At 59.1% G+C, this 20417-nt stretch overlaps 1 protein-coding gene across 2 annotated transcripts in view; it reads left to right on the top strand.

Annotated features, from left to right (window-relative positions):
- The window catches only part of UCK2 (uridine-cytidine kinase 2), a 51981-nt gene extending 32297 nt beyond the window's left edge, over window positions 1-19684 (top strand). For both annotated transcript variants that reach the window (XM_053915354.2, XM_024553871.4), the window contains exons 2-7: window positions 8052-8211; window positions 9253-9349; window positions 9954-10096; window positions 13708-13805; window positions 15706-15754; window positions 16644-19684. In XM_053915354.2, the coding sequence (XP_053771329.1) occupies window positions 8052-8211; window positions 9253-9349; window positions 9954-10096; window positions 13708-13805; window positions 15706-15754; window positions 16644-16783 (687 nt within the window). In that variant the 3' untranslated portion in view covers window positions 16784-19684. The remainder of the gene's footprint in view (window positions 1-8051; window positions 8212-9252; window positions 9350-9953; window positions 10097-13707; window positions 13806-15705; window positions 15755-16643) is intronic.
- The last annotated feature ends 733 nt before the right edge of the window (window positions 19685-20417 follow it).

The following is a 20417-nucleotide window of genomic DNA, read 5'->3' as shown; positions in this document are numbered from 1 at the left end:
TTGTGAGGGAAGAATTTTGAAAGTGAGGGGCTTCAGGCAAACTTCTCTTTTCGAAGCGAAAACAGACGTTTCCGTCAACCATGGTGCCATCCCGTCGTCCATGATGGGCCACCACCCACCTCATCCCTAATCCCGGCCAGCCGCTAACGGTTCCCCGCTTCCATGTTTCGTCACTTCTAGAGAGTTACATACGTGGGTTTGTGCAGGGAGCGGCCTTCTCCCGTTGGCGTCATTCTCGGGAGATTCATCGGGGTAGTAACTCACGCCTTCTGATGGCTCAGCAGCGCTCCGTGGTGCGTACCGTCCATCGTGGGGGCACATCCTGTGGGAGGGCTGCTGTGCACGCGTGTCTGTGTGTGTGAACATGCGGTCCTGTCTCTGGGATAAATGCCCAGGGGCACAGTTGCCAGAGCATGGGGCGGTTGCATGTTAGTTTTTACAGAAAGCGTGGAGTTGTTTTCCTGAGTAGCTGGACCCCTTACCACTGTTCTGCCAGCAGCGTAGAACTTTCTCCTCTTCGTCACGGGCGTTTGCTGTTGTCACTGATTTTTTATTTACAGCTGCTCTCGTGGGAACTGAGTGAAGTGACATCCTGGTTTTGGTTTTTATGTCCCGAGTGGCTAATGATGCTAGGTCTCTTTCCATGTGCTTCCTTGTCGTGTGTGTGCCTGCTGGGGGGGAGGTGCCTTCTCCTGTCTTTTGCCCATACTGTGGAGGTTTGAAAATTCTTTACATGTTCCAGGTAACAGCCCTCTGTGTGATACGTGCTTTGGGAGTATTTTTCCCAGCCTGTGGCTTATCTTTCCATCCTCTTCAGAGAGTTTCACCAAGTTTTACTTTGAAAAAAACTTCTATTGATTGATTTTTCGAGAGATGGCATGGGGGTAGGGGGTGCGGAGAGGGAGAGAGAGAAAGAGAGAGACATCGATTTGTTGTTCCACTCATTTATGCGTTCGTTGGGTGCTTCTTGCATGTGCCCTGACCGGGGATCGAACTCCCAACCTTGGTGAATCGAGAGGCTCCAACCAACTGAGCTACCCGGCCAGGCCCCATTAAGTTTCACTTCTGTTGAAATTGAGTGTTTCTGTGGATTAGGGTTTTGGTGTCAAGTCCCAAAATTTTCGCCAAGCCCTGGATCCTGAAGACTTCCTCTCATGCTCTTTTCGTAGTAACTTTTGCCGTTTTATGTTTTCCATAAGCCCCTGACCCATTTTGAGTTAATTTGCCCGCAATGGCAGAGGGTTTGGGTCAGGCCCCTGGGTGTCCAGTTGCCCCAGCTCTGTGTCCGGAAAAGGCCGTCCTCCTGCCACCGAGGTGCACTTGCTTTTGGTCCAAATGGTCGCACATGGTTGACGTGGGTCCCAAACAGAAGTGCAGCCTGTGTCTGAATGTTGCTTCTGTCCCGCGAGGCAGCGAGAAGTCCTCATTGCAGAGGGTGCTAACTTCAACTCCTCTTTCCCAACCAAAGATTAGCCCTCGTCGGTTCTGATGGCGTCCATCATGGTCGGCTCACAGAGCAACGCGGTCTGCACCGCATTTGTTTATTTGTTGGATTCCTCGGAGTTTGGGGAGGCTCCGGAGGTGCTGGAGAATGATCTAGAAGGCGGGACTCGAGGAATCGGAGTCTGTGAATAGATGGAAAACGGCTGGGAGGAATGAGTCTAAGCCGTAGGTTTTCAAGGACAGGAGAAGGGAAGTCGGTGCTGCGTGCCTGCCTTCGGTTCCCTCCCCCGCTGCTCTGTGGTTAGGCACTGCCGCGGGGGGAGATCTAGGGAGGAAATCATAAAAAAAAAAGCATGGTTGGATAACCAGAGCGTCCGATTTCCGCTTTTCCACAGTTGGAATAGGGGTGGCCGGACGGGGAGAGTGAACGCAGTCTGCTTCTGCTTCGCAGCAAAGCCTGGCTGCCCACGCGTGGCCTCCACGTGGAGAGGCTGAGTGGAGGGTCCAGCTGGCCGCTCGCATTCTCCTTCGTCCATTCAGTTTCTGAAAACGGGGAAGTCAGCTTTCGCCGGGAGCCTGTGCCCCAGAAGACCTCGCGTCCTGGGCCATCGTTGCTGTTAACAGGCTCTTTATCCTTGCTCAGCAAGCCAGACAGAAGCGAGTGGGTGGCTTTGGAATGCCTCGCCAGAGCCGTCCTTGTCTTTTCCTGGGACAAAGGGCTCAGTTCATGGGGTTTACCATCTCAGCTTGCCTCCTGACCCTCACGGAAAACGGGGAGGACGACAGGGCCAACCTCACCTGCACCCACACAGCAGGGAGAACAGACCCTCCAGCAGGTCCTCCCTCAGTGCTTCCACCTTTACAAGAGGGGTGCACAGCAGCAAAATGAGCACACTGTGTGCGTGTGCGCGTGTGTTTTTGTGTGTGAGGGGGGGAGAGAGAGAGAGAGAGAGAGAGTGTGTGAGTGTGTGTGTCTGTGGGGAGTACAGACAGGGATCCACAGACCCCCTATTCAGGCTCAGAATCTGCACAGGGAGACCATAATCAATCAGCATTTTGTGCTGAATGATTTTAATCCGACCTCGAGGCCTGCGCCACCGCTTGGGCACAGGCACCGTCCTGTCCTGTACTGCTTTTGCTTGGTGGCAGCTGTCAGCCAGGCTGTGGCTGAGACCACAGCTTGACTTCCTGAGAGGGTGGGGCTGGGGGTGCGTGTGCGCGCACACACACACACACACACACACACTCACACCCCACTTTTCTGTTGTTTGAGATGATGCAGAAGAACCAAGGCGTAACCTCCCTGCTTCCCCCCTGTTTACTCGCATCTGTTACGGAGTTGCCTTTCCGCTTCCGTGTTGACTCACAGTCCTGTAACCCTCATCGTAGGTTCGTTCCCTGGTTAGCAGGGGGCCTTCTGCAAGGGTTGTTTCAGTGTGCCAGGGTTGTACGGCGTTCGATCCTTTCTGCTCCCAACGCCTGCACGGGCTCCACTGTCCCCAGGGCGTCCGCACCTGTCCCTTCGAGCCTGGACTTAGAGACCGTTTCCTACCAGAGAACCAGTTGGAGGGGCTCAGAAGTGGCCTGCCTGCCTTGCTCTGTCCCGTGTGAAGTGGTCATCAGGAAAATGAACTCCTGAGGAAGCCCGACTGGCCTGTGCTTTTGCAGAGCCGACCGGGGGCACGTCCCGGGGCTGAGCTGAGACCGTCCTACCGCTCCTGCAGCTTCCATGTCATCGAGGCTGCAGGGCCATGTGGCACCTGGGAAGGGGTGTCCGTCCCCTCTGATGGCATGGTGAGTTGGGATGTATGGTGGTTAAGAGCAAGTGACCTGCATTTGTTGAGCAACTCACATAACCTGCCTACCTGTCTGCGCCTCGGTTTCCTGCTGTGTGAAATGGGCGTGGTAAGGACACCTGCCTCCCCGAGTTGGTTTGAAGGTTAAAGACCAGGCTGCCTGTCAAGTCCTGGGAACATCTCCCGGCTCACGCCGTGTTCTGTGCTCAGCGGCTCACGATCCTTCCTGTGACTCGGACCCAGGTTAACTTCCTGCGTACGGAGGTGCGTGTGGCTCTAAAGATAGCAGAGCCAACCCCAAGTGTCCCTTCCTGGGGATGCACTGAACCCCGGACAAGTCCCGGGAGGGGGTGTATGTCGCTGCCTGCTGATGGGCCACGATCTTTCCCACGCAGCCCAGTAGCTGCAGCTGTCCGATATTCTGGGGGCCCCCGCCCTGCCCTGCCCTGGGTTCTGCTTCCTCTGTGGAGAGCTCGGCCTGCAGTGCCAGCAGGTGTGGAAAGATAGGGAGGATGTTAGCCTGTTCTGACCCTTCAGGGTGGACACATGGAGGCTGGCAGGTGGCAGTGCCTGGTGGCTGGGGACATGGGTCTAGACAAAAACTCCTCCCCCCTAGCCTTTCAGCCTCACGTGGACGTGACTTGGCTGATGAGGTCATTGTGGCACTGTGGCTATGGGGGTGTCGCCATCTGTAGTAGGATCATTGTTGTCGAAAGTGACAGAAAACCTCAAATAACAGGGTTTAAACCAGAATGTTTGTCTCACTCTTTCTTCATTCCTCTCTCTGTGCTGTGATCATTTGAGTCTGTAGCTCCTTTATTTAGTGGTATCACTACCCTTAGTTAGTATGAGAGCAGTGTTGCAAAGTGGCTGCTTGAGCTCCAGCCCTTGAGTCTTCATCCCAGCCAACAGGAAGGAAAATCAAGAAGGGACCCTTGCCCTTTAAGCAAACTCCAGGAAGCTGCCCCTTCACACTTCTGCTTATCTGATTGCCCAGAAGGTAGCAGGTGCACAACAAGTTGCAAGGGAGGCTGGGAAATGGAGTCACGTGTCCCACTAAAATTCAGGGACGGAGATTTGAGCTGCCTCTGCCCAAGCTGCCAGGATGGGATCAAGGCTGCTGCAAAGAATGATCAGGGCACACTGCAGTTTTGAAATTCTGAAGGAATGAAGAGGGTACCAGAGGCATCAAGACATTTCCAGTGGCCATCTCAACACCTGTTGGAGGGGACACCCCTCCTACCCCGGGTGCCACAACCCTGCCAGGCTCTGGGGATAAAAGCTCAGTCACAGCTGGTGCCTGTGCTCTAGGAGCTACAGGCGATCGGATTGACCTGTGTCTGCTTTTTGGTTATTGGTGTGTGTGTGTGTGTGTGTGTCGGCGGCGGCAATGGTATTGTAACCCACCTAACAATGCATGGTTTCTGGGGCCACTCGGGACCCCAGGACTGGATGTCAGGACGTCGGCAGGGACGCGTTGAGTGGCACCACCCACTGCTGCTGCAGTCAGCCGGTGGACTTCGGATCGACCAGCCAGTCCGTTGCACGCTGGGCAAATGGCTGGCACGTGTGCCTGCAAATGAGAGCTTTTGAGCTGAGTGGGAGTGACTCCTGAGTTGGGGGCGTGTTTCTTAGTTAATGATGGTGACGGGGAAGCAAACTTGTCACGGGTCACTGAGGTGACTCCTACATAGGCCCGGAGTGAGGGAGCTAGGTGAGCTGAGGTCTTTCTGCCCGAAGCTTGTCACCTTCGTACGCGGTGAGTTCAGGGCAGGAGTCAGCTGGTGCCCACCCCTCATTCTACAGTGGGGAAGGAGGGGTCGAGTGGGTGAGCCTCACCTGGAGCTGTGTGGTTTTCCTCCCGAGTGTGAAGCAGCTCACTCAGAGCGGGACAGACCACTTCTGGGCTTCTGAGATGCTGGGCCGCACCTGTAAGGTGCCCCGGCCCCTAGGGACACAGGTCCCTGCCATCTGGCTAGGCTCACTCAGGCCGTTGCACTGAGCATTGCCGTGGAGGGCTCTTAACGAGAGGCTGCTTGCGTTTGGCTGCGTTCATTCTGTGACACTGGGATGGGCCGAGGGTCTGGGGGACGGGGTCCTGGCAGACACCCCGGAAGTTGGGCGCCCTCCCGTGAGCATTGTTGAGAGAAATGTGCTTCCTGTGGCAGCAGCGTGGGAGCCTGAGCAGACCACCTGGAGCCGCCCGCTGGGGCCTGTGGATGAGCCGTAGACCCCGGGGGTTCCCGAGGGGGAAGTGTCTGAGGAAGGGGCCCTGCGCATGGCTCAGCATGTCCCCAGCATGTCTGGGGACCGGCCTGGTCGTGAAGCTTGCTGTGGGCTTGTTCCCTACGTTGCCAAGCATTCTTTGGGCCCACAGTTACCGGCTTCGAACAGCTGGCTTCTTTCGAAGATAATCCAAATTTAGGTTTCAAATACCTGGGACAGGTGGGTGCGTGCTACTTTTTCTTCTAGCTGCTTCCTCTTTTTTTTTTTTTTTTTCAAGATTTTACTTATTTACTTTTAGAGATGGGGGAAAGGAGGAAGAGAGGGAGAGAAACATCAATGTGTGGTTGCCTCTCACATGCCACCCCACTGGGGGCCTGGCCTGCAACCCAGGCATGCGCCCTGAGAGGGAATCGAACCGGCGACACTTTGGTTCACTCAATCCACTGGAGCCACACCAGCCAGGGCTCTTCTAGCTTCTTGACAAACAGATCACCTGCCTGCCGTGGTGGTTCCAGGAAACCGTATGAAATTTCACGTGCATGTGGACTTCCGGGATGGAGGAGGACAGAGCAGCACCCGATTTCTGGCTGATTCCCTCCCCATCTCGTCCCCTCCCCCCCCCCCCCCGCCCCGCCCCAGGCCCGCTCTGTAGACACGGGATGAACTGACGGAGCTGTGAGACTTTGGCTGTGGAATAGTGAGAAGCGCGGCCTGTTTGCCGTTAGCCTCCCGGCCACTGAGCAAGTCACTGCACATGACTGGTTCTCGAAGTCTGTGTCCGCACCAGGAGAAAGTAGCCTGACAGCATCTCGTGATTTCCTGGGGCTTTTCTTTTCCTGAAGAGAACTTCCTACTGGCCTGGTCCTAGCTTGGTCTTCAGACGCAGCCCCGCGGCCGGCTGGCTTATCACCCCTCCCCCCAGCTGCCCCCCGTTGGGATAACGTGTTAGAAGGCGCAGGGGCAGGGTGTATCCTGCACCCAGCCTTGCGCTGCGTGTGGAGGAGACACGGCAAAGCTGAGCCTGGCTCCGGCCCCGGTTGGGAGGGTCAGTGAGCCCGGGAGGCGGGTTGTGGGTCTGGCTGTTTGGGTTGCAGCCCAGGGCTCCACTGCCACTCGGCCTCATGCCGGTTCGGCTTCCCACACCGAGTCCTCACCACCAGAAGAGCGGGTATAGTAATAATTGTCATCGTATAAGGTGGTAATCAGTAAACGAGATCGTGTTAAAGAAAGGTGAGCCCAGTACCCAGCAAAACAGGAAGCTGCCTGTTACGGGCAGACTCTTAGAGTAATAAGAGTCGTTATTTTTCATCGTGGCAAAATAGGGCCTAACAGAAACTTCTCCGCCTTAACCACGTTCAAGTGGACATTGTGGTCGTGTTAGATGCATTCACGTGGCTGGGCAGCCGCTCCCCAGAACTCTGTCACCCAAGACTGAAACCGGATCTCGAAACCTCTCTCCCCGCCCCCGCGCCAGGCCCCTGCTTGCCACCCTCCTCTCTGTGTTTCATCTCTCTGACTTTGACTGGATGCCGCCTATATGTGGGGTCCCTGGAGTTTGTCTCGGCGACTGTAATTACTTTCAGTCCTGGCCGCCCCGCGCCCACCCCGAAGTTGCTCACTCCTTACCATGCTGTAGGCTCATGGCCACCTGCTTGCACCCGAGCGGTTAACAAGTTCTTTCCTTTCTTAAGGGAATAGGACACCTTGCAGAGCCCTCTCGTGCCTGTGACAAGGGGACCCAGGGAAAAGTGAGGGGGACGCAGCCAGGGGGCATTCAGGCAGGAGAAGACCGCTGGGGTGGCCCCTTCCCCCGACTGTGTAAAAATTCAGACTACACCCCAGTGGGGAGAAGAGTAACATGAGCCTCTCTCTCTGTGTCCCGTGCCCCACTCAGCAGTGCCCAGGGCTTCGCTGGCCTGTTTGAAACGGAGCCTGTGGGTTCAAGTTCATTTGGGAATGGCTTCCCCGACGTTGCCATAGGTGTTGGTGTCCCAGGTCACTCCAGCTCCACGTGTCCGTGAACTGGCACCTGGTTTACCGTGAGGGTGAAGGACCCATGGCTGAGGTGGCAGAGGCAGGGTGAACGCCACGCCTGGCTTTCCTGGGGACCAGCTGAGCTCTGCAGCGGGTGCGGATCCTGTTGCTATAGAGAGATTGTGTGTGTGTGCTGGGAGGGGAGGTGCAGCATGCTGAGCGATGTCCTGTGAACACTTAGTCACTTCACGACCGGAGCCATCTGGCCCATCAGCATGCCATCATGGGCTCGCTTTCCACTCCGCTGCCTTTTCTGTGTGAGCATCTCAGGGCACGAGCAGGGGAGCAGGAGCCCGTGCAGGCTTTTATTGGCGCTTTGGGAAAGGCTGTGTGGAGGGAGAGGGGGGAGAAACAGCGGCCCTCCCACCTTCACCGCGGAAGCCCAAGAGTAGCAAGCTGTGTTGCAGACGGGGGGAGCCCCCCCGACTCCCTCCCAGCAGATGCACGCTGTCCCTCAGCCTCTCATCAGCACACGAGGCGGCAGCCTTGGGCTCTTGTGCCCCGAGCCCTTGCTGCGGGCATCCCTCCACTCGCGACGTTCTCTCCCCACAGTCCTCCGTGTGCGCGAAGATCGTGCAGCTCCTGGGCCAGAACGAGGTGGACTACCGCCAGAAGCAGGTGGTCATCCTGAGCCAGGACAGCTTCTACCGTGTCCTCACTTCGGAGCAGAAGGCCAAAGCCCTAAAGGGCCAGTTCAACTTCGATCACCCGGGTGAGCTGGGGGCTCAAAGGGGCATGGGCGGGGGTGTTGGTTGGTGGGGGAGCCGCCTGATCTTGCTGTTTCCCATCTGGAAATGGGGGCTGATGGGAGCCTTGCAAGGTCCTGGCGGGGCTGCGGGGGAAGCAACACACAGTGCTTGGCTCCCCAAATTCTCGTGGGATCTGTGTCCTGGATGAGGTGACCCTGTGTGAGCCTGTCACTCGAGATGGGCCAGACCCAGGAGAGACCGTGTATGGCTGGTGGTCCTGTCCTCTCTGCTCTGAAGCAGCCTGTCAGTCTCAATGTCCCTGGCACCCGACACTGTGCGGACGTGTGGGTGTCAGACTCACTGGCCGGCAGAAGGGCGGGGGGGCCCCGGGGTGGCTGTCTGAACCACTTTTGCCTGGACAGTCCGAAGCAAACTGCCCCTTTGGAAAGGGTGGGTGTTCTTTTTTTTTTTTTTTTAAGATTGCATTTATTTATTTTTTAGAGAAAGGGGAAGAGAGGGAGACAGAGAGGGACAGAAACATCAATATATGGTTACCTCTCTAATGCCCCCTACTGGGCAAATGACCTGCAACCCAGGCATGTGCCCTGACTGGGAATCGAACCAGCAACCCTTTGGTTTGTAGGCTGGTGCTCAATCCACTGAGCCACACCAGCCAGGACGGCTGGGGGTTCTTTAGTTGTTGAATTGGAGCTGGCGGGCATGGTGCCTGCTGCTTCCCCCAGGTCCTGGGGAGCTTTCCAGGTGGACGTGTGTGCATCCCAGGACGGCCACCGAACTGAGAGAGAGGAGAGCAGCCCCGAGTCCGGGGGGGACTCTGAGGCAGAAGGAAAAATCCGCTTCTCGGAGCTCATGCACACATTCTGAGACACGGAGTCTGCATTCTGCTTTGGGCAGAAATCTGGGTTTCTTGGGGGGAAGGAGGACATGCCTCTCCAGAGTGTGGTACCAGACGTGAAGGACAGGCTTGGAGGGGTGCCCTGTGCGCGGGTACGGAGAGGTCATTTTTGAAACGAAGAGCGTCTTAGCAGTTTGATCTCCTTCAGATGCCTTTGACAACGAGCTCATCCTCAAAACCCTCAGAGAGATCACCGAGGGGAAGACGGTGCAGATCCCCGTGTACGACTTCGTCTCCCATTCCCGGTGAGTGAGCCGCTGCGCGGGCTCCCGGCCACGCTCCTCGCCTGCCCATGCCCACGGCCGCCTGTCCGGGAAGGGCGGTGGCAGCGGCACGGGTCGGGGCGTCATCCAGGCACTTCTTGGAACAGTTCAGATGTGTTCGCTGGAGTTGGGGGGTGGGTTCGTTGGGGGCAGCTGGAACTTTCTTCAGTCCCTTCCTCCGTGCTTCCAGTCGCCCCAGGACTGGGGGAGGGGTGGGGTTGCTGGGAGGAAACTGAGCCGCTGGTTTTGAGTGGGCAGGGAAGGGAAGCTGCTGGTTTTGAGCGGGCAATGCCCGAGCACATCGCTGCAGACGCCTTTGGAGAAAAAGAGGCAGTGCGTCCACTTCTGTCTCTGGTCTCCATTCTGCAGCAGGTGTTTTCAGTCTGAGGGGCGGGCACGTCTGCCCTCTGAGTCTGCTTCACGCTGAAAGCTCAGACCGGCTGGGCCTCCCGAGGGACCGAGGGCTGCGTCGGGCTGCGCGTGCCCTGTGGGAAGTCTGAGGGGAGGGCCCCGGCTCCCCGCAAGGTTCTGGCTCCTGTCCCTGGGTGCCCGGCCCGCTCAGCCTGGCCCTGCCCTGTGCCCGCAGGAAGGAGGAGACGGTCACCGTGTACCCCGCGGACGTGGTGCTCTTCGAGGGCATTTTGGCCTTCTACTCGCAGGAGGTGCGGGACCTGTTCCAGATGAAGCTCTTCGTGGACACGGACGCGGACACCCGGCTCTCCCGCAGAGGTGCGTCCGCGGTGCCTCCGCAGCCCTGTTGGCCGCTCGGCGCCCAGCCGCACACGCCCAGGATGGCACCGGGATGGCCTGCTGCCCGGACGCTCGGTTACATTTGAGAAGGGATTAGGTGCTTACTGTGGTAACAAGGGGCTTGTGAGCTCACAGTGGTTGGTGAAAGAAGACATTTATGTTCTGGTTTCGCCGGAAAAACCTCTGGTTGGATGCTGGTTCTTGTGAGGTTCCAGCAGGCATCCAGGTGGAGATGTGGGAGCTAGGCACAGGGCCCAGGGGGTGGGGGCGCCCATGCCTGCGGTGCTGGCCTCCTCAGCTTCTCTAGCCCTTTTCTTTCCAGAAAGCTCTCCAGTGACATTTGTCCCTGTCCAGAAAGCAGATTGTTCCTTCCGCAGACCTCAGTGAGCACAGCCGGGGTCTTGGAGACAGAGCTGCCCGTGGGCTGGGAGCCATGCCCGGGTTCGGCTCTGTGGGGCGATGAGCGCAGCTCGGCAGCTGCATGGGGCAAGGGGGCCAAGACTTGGGTATGGTGGGCGGTGACCTGGGCAACCCACAGGGGTACATGGCGCAAAAACTCACACAAGTGCACAGCCATGCACACAAAGCACCCATGGACACGTGTATATATGTGCACACATGTGAAACCCTGCACACGGGGCCTGTGGGAGGCATGCTTCACCAATCTGGACGACAGGCAGCTTTCATATCATCGCCGTGGGAGGTGCTAGTGGGTGGCAGAGAGGTGGGAGAGGACCCAGCAGAGCCCGGGGCATGTGGAGGCCGAGGGTGGAACGAGAGCTGCCTCAGGCCTGGCGTGGAGACTCGGGAATGACCAGGTCAGCTCCCAACCCCCAGCCCCCAGTGGCAGGTTGGGGTTTGTGCGTCCAGCTCAGAGCCCTCCGACCTCAGCACCCGGGAGACGCGCAGTTCACCCAGCTCTAGTCTCCTTGCGGGAGCTGTACACGGAACGGCAGCGCGTGGAGAAGTGGGTCCAGGGCTGTGCTGTTGGCTGGCGTGTGACTTCTGCCCCAGGGGGCTGGGGAGGGGGTGGGCGGAAAAGGCAGGGGGACCCTGGATTCAGTCCCAGCAGCGCTCCAGCTGGTTTGTGACGCTGGTGGCTCTTGAGACCCCCCCCTCCCAGGTTCGGATTTCTTTGGGGTAATAGGGAGACAGGACGGGTTTTAGGGTCGTGACCCTGGCCAGCTGAGAGCTGCATGGCCTTTTGTGATAGTTGAGGCCCGAGTGTGACTGTCCCTCGTGCGTCTGCCCCAGGGCTGGCTGATCACGTAAGTCACAAACCCAATCCGAGTTCACTCGCACATCACGGGGGGCACGACAGCCTGGGGTCCGGGAGGAGAAACGCAAGTCGTGCGAACTGACCGCACCGTTCGGCATCGGGGTGGCCGCAGGCAAGCTCTGCTTTTACCGCTTTGCAGCTCATTCTCCATCCATCATCGGCTGCTTTGTTCTCCTGGGACAGCGGAAGTAACGCAGGGGCATTCTTCAATATATACCGGTCGGATGGGCCCTGAAATCTGCTTTGCCTGCGGTGGCAGGTGGGGCTCTGTGGGGACTGGTCCCCAGGAGCTGGTGGCCCCAGCAGGAGGTGCAGAAGTGTGGGGGAGGGGCCAAGGCACCACCCAGGGAATTTGAACTGCATCCCGTGTCACAGCCTTGGCCCTGGACGGCAGGCGGATCTCAGCCTGTCACTCAAGCGGAGAGTCGTGGGGGGGTTTGAACTGCTACTCCTCCAGCCCTCGCTTGTTCTGGCTCTTCTGGGAAGTTGGGGATGGCGGCCCCCTGGGGTCTTGTGGGCTCAGCTCAGGAGCCCTGCCTTCCTTCCCCTAGCTCCCGGGAAGGTGCTGGTGGCACTTCCCTGGGGCATCTGTGGGACTTTCCACGGCTGTTTCTACAGATCCAGTCTCCGTCCACGCGGGGCCAAGGGCTGGCCTGGCGTGCGCTCTGTGTGGGGTGGGGGCCATGCTTAGTCAGAAGCAGCTGCGGGTCACGGGGACATTCCTGCGGGCTTGACCCAGCTCCCTGGTTTTATCTGCCTGTCACACCTCGTGAGTCCTGCAGCCCTGGAGAGGTGTTTGCCCTTCTCATAGGGGCCTCTTGCCACTCACCCTCACACTCCTGGGGACCCAGAAGAACCCGGACAGGGGCCTGGGGCAGTGGAGGAATTATATTGATTCTCAGTCCTTCTGGCTTGTGTTCACAGCTTTGGCTGAGCAAAAGGGGTACAGTGGCTTTTGATGGGCCGGGGTGCACGCAGGGCAGCTGGGTGGGCATGCAGTGTCCTGCCCTTGACCCGCCTCTGGCTGGACCTGTCCTGGCCCAGTTGGGCCAGGTCACAGTGACGGCCAGGCAGCTGGCTTTGAGTCCCCGTGGTTTCGGCTCTGTGCCAAGAGCTTGTTCAGACTCGGCACTTGGCTTGGCCCTGTGTCCTGACGGCCCAGGAGCGAGTTGTGACCTGGCTGTGACTCGGTAACCAGTGCTGCTCTTGTGGAGGGGAGGGTCCCGGCCAGTTCTCGGTGACAGCTCCGTGGAGGGATCCCAGGACTGGAGGAGGATGGGCCTTTAGAGCCCCAGTGTCTCTGCCCTGGGGCAGAAACTGCAGGATGACCATTCCCGTCCTCCCCAGCAGCTCACTACTAAGTTTGGGGGGGACTGGGGTGGGGCCTGGGTTCCCGTCTCTTCCTCGGGTGGACCCTTTCCATGTTAGGTGAAAAGGAGTCTGAATGACCCCAAATAGCACTGCAGGGGGCGGGGAGCAGAACGGAATGAGTTTGGTCAGTCTGGCTGCGTCCCCGGATTGGCCCGCGCATTGCTCCCACCCCGTGGTTTCCTCATCCGCACTGCAGGGATTGTGTTTTTTTAAATCCTCACCCATTTTTATTGAGTTTGGAGAGAGAGAGAGAGAGAGAGAGAGAGAGAGAGAGAGAGAGAGATCCATTGGTTGCCTCCTGGGGATCGAGCCTGCAACCTGGGGGTGTGCCCTGACCAGGGATGGAACTGGAAACCTTTCGGTACATAGGATGGCTCTCCAACCAACCGAGCCACCGGGCCAGGGCACACTAAGTGGTTTTCTTTTTGCAAATCTCAGCACACGACTAGGTGGAAGGCCAGCTTCAGATGGGCCCCAGCCTGCTTCCCCCATGCAGGGCCTGAAGTGGGGGGCAGTAAGAGGGGCAGGACGAGGTGGGCACGTCAGCAGAGGGCCGCTGGAAGGCAGCAGGTGCATGGGACAGGAGTCGGTGGGCACCCTGGCCCACTCACTAGGAAGCCCCACCACCCCCTGTAGGAAGCTCTCCAGGATTGTTCATGCTGCACTTGGCTGGGGTCAAGTGCTACTTGAACCGCGGAGCCCGTGGGCAGCCTCTGCCTCAGAGAGCACATGCTGTCGCAGAACATAACTGCAGCAAGACGCGGCGATGAGACGTGTTGTTCCTAAAGCCGCAGGTGCCCTGCTCTCAGTCACCTCTCGGGACCCGGCTGGTGGGCCGTCCAAAGGCATCGTGGCGCCTGTGAGCCGGGTCGGCCTCCCGAAAGCAGGCGTGCCTGGGCCCCGGCACGCTCTCTGATTCCTGTCTCACCTTCTCCCGCAGTGTTAAGAGACATCAGTGAAAGGGGGCGGGACCTGGAGCAGATTTTATCCCAGTACATCACCTTCGTCAAGCCCGCCTTCGAGGAATTCTGCTTGCCGGTGAGTCACGTCCCGGTTGGGTTTCCATCGAATTCAGAATTTAAGACTTAGTCACACACACGCGCAGGGGTGGCGTGGAGGAGCCGGGGCTCACGGTGTACTTTGGAGGAGTGTCCCCTCTGTCCTGGGACCGGGGAAAGTGGCCTCTAGTGGATCCTTCCCAGCATCCTCCAGCTCTGTCCCGACTGTCACTGTCGGGGCACTTAGGGCCGTGCTGTTCGGTCCTAGCGAGCTCTCTGTCTCCTGGCTGGGCTCCTGGTGTGGCCCTTCGTTGAAGGTGTGTGACATCTCGGGACAGACTCGGCCGTTTGGACCTGGGAAGGGTGCACGGTGGGTGGAGTGTGTGCAGGGCACTCAGCTGTGGGGTCTTCCTTCTGACCCTCCGTCACTGAGGCCAAGCCTGCATTGAGCTGGTCTCGGCCCATATGTATCCCCGTTGGGAAGGGTGCCATGCTACGGAAGCTTCTGTGCGTCTGTCCTGGCCCAGAGCTGTTGGTCCTGGCAGCCGGGACTCCAGCGAGATCTTTCTGTGAAGGGAGGTTGGGTGTGGGGAGCTTTTGGCTTTTTTGGAACAGCCCTGAGCCCAGGACACACCCTCAGCTTCCTGGCGAAAGACAGTGAATATGGGGGAGACCACCAGGGACGGGGGTGGGGGGCGGGCTGCGGTGGAGGAGGGGGCTCCCACACTCGGGTCATGTGTCTTCCCCAGGCTGACCAAGGCCTGGTCTAACTCCCCAAGGGCTCTGCTCTGAGAAGGGCAGTGGGGCGACCCAGACGGGTCTGGGGGTCACCTGTGGGGGCCGGGGCTATGAGGGCTTTGAGAAGAGGTGCAGGTGAGGCCGAGGTGGGCATTTTCTCCACGTCTCCTAGCAGTTCTTCCTTCCTCCTCTCCTGGGAAAACAGGCTCCCACCCTGCCTTCGCTTCTGCAAGTCTGTCAGTGGGTCTTGCATCAGAGCAGACTGGAATTTTGTTTCCGGTCAGGGCTGGGCAGGCTGAGTCAGTGTGAGTAACCCTGGTGGATCGGGTTGCAGGATTAGGTTTCTGGGAAGTGGGCAGAGCGGTCAAGCAGCTGTGAAATTCTATCCATCCATCCACCCGCTGGCCACCTGAGCACCGCCTGGGCTCTGGGCCACGTAATGACCAACGCAGAGTGAATGTGTTTACAGCTCACCGCCCGTGCCCTGCCGGTTCACGCAGTTGTGACGGAGCTCGGAGTTCTGCACAGACGGGGCCTGGGTGGCTCCCGCTGCCCAGCCACTGTGGGCCCAGGCAAGAGGGGGCCACTCCCAAGTCAGCCCGGGGCTTGGACGGGCCTGTCTGCCTGGGTCAGGCTGGGCTGGGCCCTGATGAGGGTCTGCTTCAGCTGTGCTGGTCTGGATGCTGCAGAGGAGAGATGCCCGTGGACGCAAGACATTGTTCTGGGGGGTCCCACCCTAAACCTAGTTACCCACCCAGACAGAGGGGGTGCACAGAATCTCAGTAAATTAAAAAAAAAAAAAAAAGGACTGTGCTAAGTGTGCCTTCGAAAAAAACTGTGTTAACAGAGCCAGTGCAAGGGGCCCACTGGGAACACCTCAATTGGCCAGGCATGGTGGCCCCGAGGTCCCCACCCCCCCCCAACCCCGCCGGGTTGGGCGCTACCGGTTCCTGCCCCTCCTCGTGCTAGAGCTGTAGCTGCAGGTGCAGCCTCAAAGGCCCCGCTCCCTGAGCAGGCTGGACGTTCATGACGAGAACTCCAGGAAAAGCTGATTCAGTATCACTCAGATAAAGTGGGTAAAAAGTTCCGGCCACCCTCCACGCTCAGCAGACAAAAGGGCCCCTTCCCCACCGACCCCCCCCCCCCCCGGAGGCCAGTGTCTCTGAACGCCTGGGTAATGCTTTGCAAATATCTTTCCCCAGACAAAGAAGTACGCGGATGTGATCATCCCCAGGGGCGTCGACAATCTAGGTGAGTCCTTTCGGGGCGCGTGGTTGGGGGCAGGGTGTGGGGACCCACTGTGGTGACAAAGGAGTTCCGCCCACCCGGCAGCCTCGGGCACAGGCCCCTGAACAGGTACCTGGGCACACACGTGGAACGTTATTCACAGGCTGAAATAGGAAGCTGGAAAGGCCCTGTCTCCTCGCCCTCTTTATAATTTATTCCAATTTTTCTTCCTTTAAAACGGTTACATGTTGCCGAGCCACTTGGGAGTTCGTCCCAGCAGTGACCATTTCGCTCTGTCTCCCACCATCTCTCAGCCTTTCTTCCCTTTTCTCGACAGTCACGTTTTGCAGAGCGGCCCCTCCCCCGGGTCTGTCTTTGGGTCCCCACAAGCGGGTGAATTGGCACAATCAGGACAGAACGGGGAGACGTGTGGCTCTTTGTGCCCCCCCTCCCCCGGGAAGCACTTGACGTCTGTCTGGTTTTGGTGACATTAGTCAGTTGTTTTCATAATTTGTTTCTAAGGGTAAGAAAAGGGAGTCCCACACTGGAGTCTGTGTGGAGGAGAGGGCCTTCAGTGGGGCCGCTGTGCTGGGCGGGGAAGCCGGGGGGGGGGGGGGGGGGGGGGAGGGGGGGTTCCCGGGGGCGGGTCTCGGCTCACGGGGTAGAGACAGAGTGAGGGCAGGATTTTCGCTGGTTATTTCCACGCCGCCGAGTCTGATCATCTGCTAGGAAGCCCGTCTGTTAAGGGCTTCGTGGGTCCCAGGTCTTGCCTGTCTTACTCTGGGAAGCTTCCAGGGCGGGAGGTGGAGGGCCCCATGGGGGACTTGGAGGCGTGGTTTACCTCCTGCCCACGCCCACACGCAGCGTCTGCCCTGGGCGTGTCCCTAACGCCCTGCCCGTCTCCGCCCCCCAGTGGCCATCAACCTCATCGTGCAGCACATCCAGGACATCCTGAACGGAGGGCTGTCCAAGCGGCAGACCAACGGCTATCTCAACGGCTACACCCCTGCACGCAAGAGGCAGGCCTCGGAGTCCAGCAGCCGGCCGCATTGACCCCGTCTCCCCGGGACCCCGGCCCCTCCCCGCTCCAGGAGACGGGAGGCGGCAGCGGGGGCCTTGGCGGTCTGTACATACGGTTTCCTATGACTCTGCTTATTTAAGACAAGGACACGGAGAGGAAATGCCTTTGATCTTGAAACAGAACTTGACCCCGAGCTTGCGTTACAAACTGTGCCAACTACTGGTAATTGATGCCTGACGGTGAAGCCAACCTGTAAGCAGTTATAAATACATATACATACAAAAGGATCTATTTTTGTGTAAATGTACAAACGCTGTAAAGCTGTCTGCTCTAAGTATTTTGCAGGAAGACCTGCGTTGATGTTTGGGGACTGGAGCTGGCGCTTCCGCACGCGGGGAAGTGGCTCGTCCTGTCGCGTTCCAGGTGGCGGCTGGCACCTGGGCGGTGGGGAGTCTGAGCACGTGCCTGCGGAATGCCCCTGCTGGGGGCCGGAGCTTAGTATGTCGATGACATGCTTTTTTTTTTTTTTAATGTTTGAGTTGACATTAGGCAAGACCTCAACTGAAAAAGCAAACTCAGGGAAGGGGCCTAAGGGGGGGAGAGCGTGTCTTCTCTGTTATCCCGACACCCACCCTGCGCCCGCCCCTAGCTGCTTGGGTGGTCTTGTGACGACTCCTTCCTTACCTGCGTCTCGGTGTCTCCAAAGCTGGAGCTGCCTGTGCCTCGACCCTTGCAGACTGGGTGTTGGTGAGGACCTCTGCGGGCAGGAGGACGGCTGGCAGCCCCTCACAGGGTGACACAGAGCTCCACCTGTGCAAGGGACAGTAGTAGCTTTTGTCCCCGAGATGCGGGGCTTTGCCGTGAGGTGGGGTGGCACGCGTCTTCAGCAGCGTCCCAGACGGGCCGACTTAAGGGTTTGGCAGCACTGGGTGTTGGGCGGGAAATGGAGTCTGTAGGTCTTGATAAGCTGGGGTCTTGGGGTGCAGAGTTCCAGCTTTCCCCGGGGCTCCCTCTTGGCAAAAACTTGCATCTGTGGAGGAAGCACAGATTCTGTAAGAGTCTTGCTTCAGGGGCGCAGGAAGTCAGGGGACCAAGCGAAGCTGCGGTCTGATTCCAGAGCCACGCTTGTCCCCTGCAGCTGCCCTGCCTGAGGCGTCTCGGGGCCCTTCCCCTCCCAGTGCTGCCCCAGCTGTTGGAGCTGTTCAGGTCCAGCTGCCACTGGCGCTTTCTCGTCACCCAGCCGCGCCCTTCCACTCAGCACCATCCATTTGATCCCCCTTTTCTGGACTCAATTTGACTCTCTGTTTGCTGGATCAAAAAGTCAGACCTGAGCTTTGCCACCCCTGAGACACTGGGGAGACCCTGTCACGGACCCCCGAGGAGGCTCCCACCTGCGTGGAACTCGAGGGCTCTGAGGGGCCTGCTGTGAAGGCTGGCACCCTCTGGGCGGAGGTTCTGGAGGCCCTTCCGTCCTGCCGTGGACGGCTCTGAGGCACAGGGTGCGTGGCATGCCTGGGGGAGGGTCCTCTGGCCCCTACGGGCCTGTGTGCCCTGGGGAGGCCCATCCCTGTCTCTCAGTGGGTGGCATGCTCCACCCCACCTGACGCTTCCAGGTGCCAAACCACTTAGTGCCTTGGCTGTCGGTCCCACTGCGCTGGAAGGTGGGCTCCTCTTATCTCTGAGCCTTGGCTTTTGAGCCTCCTCCTCGTCTGCCTGTGGTGTTGGGACCAAGCCCCAGTGTCCCTGGGTAGCCCGGTCTTGGCCGGGAAGCAGTGCTGAGGTTGCCCTGCCTCCTGGTAGAACCGGCGCCAGGCCTCGGCGGCTTGGCCAGGGGCGCTGGGCCACCTCACTTGCGGTGCTGACGATGCCCCTGGTTCTGTGACTCCCCGTGGCCGCAGGAAGGGATGGGAAGCTCTGCCCTCTGTTGCGGCTAGCATTTAACCACCTGGTGTCTGACCTTGAGCTTTCTGTGGGACACATCCTGGTCTTGGCATTGCAGAGCCCCTGTGTCTCCGATGCCACTGGAGAGTCCTTAGGCCAGAAATCAGGCCCCGAGCCACCTGGGTGCTCCGCAGCCATGAGCTGCGTGCGTGGGTGACACTGGTCCTGCTCTTGGGATCTCTGCTTCAGAGTCTCCCCCCTCGGTGCTTGCTTCTCCCTCCTTGCCTCCCCTCCCAGGTGCCGTCTGCAGACCAGGTGTGTGGGAAATAGGTGTCCAAGCCCCACGCTCCTTCTGGCTAACGGAGCTCCCGCTGACCGGTGGCTTTTTCTTGGGCAGCGTGAGACCCACAGGAGCAGAGATGGGCGTTGGGATAAGGGGACGCAGGCCTCGTGAGCAGGTGTTGTGTCTTCTGGTGGCCTTTGCTGTGGAGGGGGTGGGTGAACGCTCGGTGGCAGGGGTGGTTAGACAACGGGGGTGCTGAGGAGCAGGCTGCAGGAGGGCACAGAGGGGTCTCCAGGGCTCCCTTCAGGCCCAGCCGCCCCACAGCACCCCACTCTGGTCTCAGCCACCGGGCCGTCCCACCTCTCCTGGGCTCCCCTGGACACCTGTCTGGGGGCAGGGTGGGGCGCCGGTGTCATTAAGCATCCGGGTCTGGCTGGAGCCCAGTTGGGTCAAGTGTCACCTGCGTGCTGGGTTGGGGAGTGGAGGCAGGCTGTGCCCCCCCCCCATTCTCAGGGTGAGGTGGGATAGGCTGGGGAGTCGGTGGGCCGAGTCTGGAGCCTAGTGCTCCACTGATCTCCTGTCTCTGGGCCCCTGCCTCCCCACGCAGGTGGCCCGTGTGGCAGCAGTGGGCCAGTAGCTGGGTAAGGACTTTTCCTTTGAGATGCTTGCTCCTCCCCTCTGCCTTCTACCGCCTGGACGCGATTTTCCACAGTCCCGGAAATGACCACATACTCTGTACTTGGCTGTAAATAAAGACCTAGAAGAAAGAGCCACCTCGTCCCTTGTGGTGTTTGGGCAGGAGCCGCCGCTCGGAGGCTGGGCCAGCGGGAGGGTAGTGCCTGGCCCCTGGCCGGATGGGGGCACGCGGGCATTTCCCCTTCACCCCTGGAGGCCAGGCTACCGTTTCTGGAGGCTGCTGTTCCCTGGACATGTGGCTTGGGGCTCCTTCTGCTGTCACCCAGTTTTGGCTGCATCCCCCACTGCTACCTTTCCTGGGCCAGTCACCCCCCATTCCTCAGCCTCCACAACAGAAGCCGAAACCGAAACCAAACCTCAGAGTTGATGTTGCCACAGTGTGAACAAGCCCCGATGAGGACGCTCAGGGTCATTACCCCCATCCCTGTGGTCGATGCCCCCAGGTGGTCCCTGCAGATTCTCCTGTTCCTGGTTGTGGAAGACCTCGGTCACCCACCTCCTGCCCCCCAGGGATTTTAAAATAATTGGCTCTGAATAGCAGCCCAGCGCCCCCTCCCCTCACCTCCCTGCCTTTCTTGGCTTCCCTTTTTCCTCCTCACTCCAGGCCTCCCAGGCACCCAGTGACCCTCGATGTGCTGGGTTACTGCTCCTAACAGCCATGTGTCCCCTTGACATGTGAACCCGTCAGGGAGCTGAGCAGAGACAAAGGGACTCCGTGGGGGAGGCCCGCCCACAGCAGTCCGAGGTGCTTCTGCGAGAGCTGCTGCCCAGCCGGGCTGTGCCCTGCAGGCTGGCGACGGGTCGTG

Source organism: Desmodus rotundus, chromosome 12, assembly GCF_022682495.2.
Source record: "Desmodus rotundus isolate HL8 chromosome 12, HLdesRot8A.1, whole genome shotgun sequence".
Taxonomy (NCBI): domain Eukaryota; kingdom Metazoa; phylum Chordata; class Mammalia; order Chiroptera; family Phyllostomidae; genus Desmodus; species Desmodus rotundus.
The sequence above is the reverse complement of the archived record's forward strand: the minus strand, read 5'-3'. Positions and strand labels throughout refer to the sequence as shown.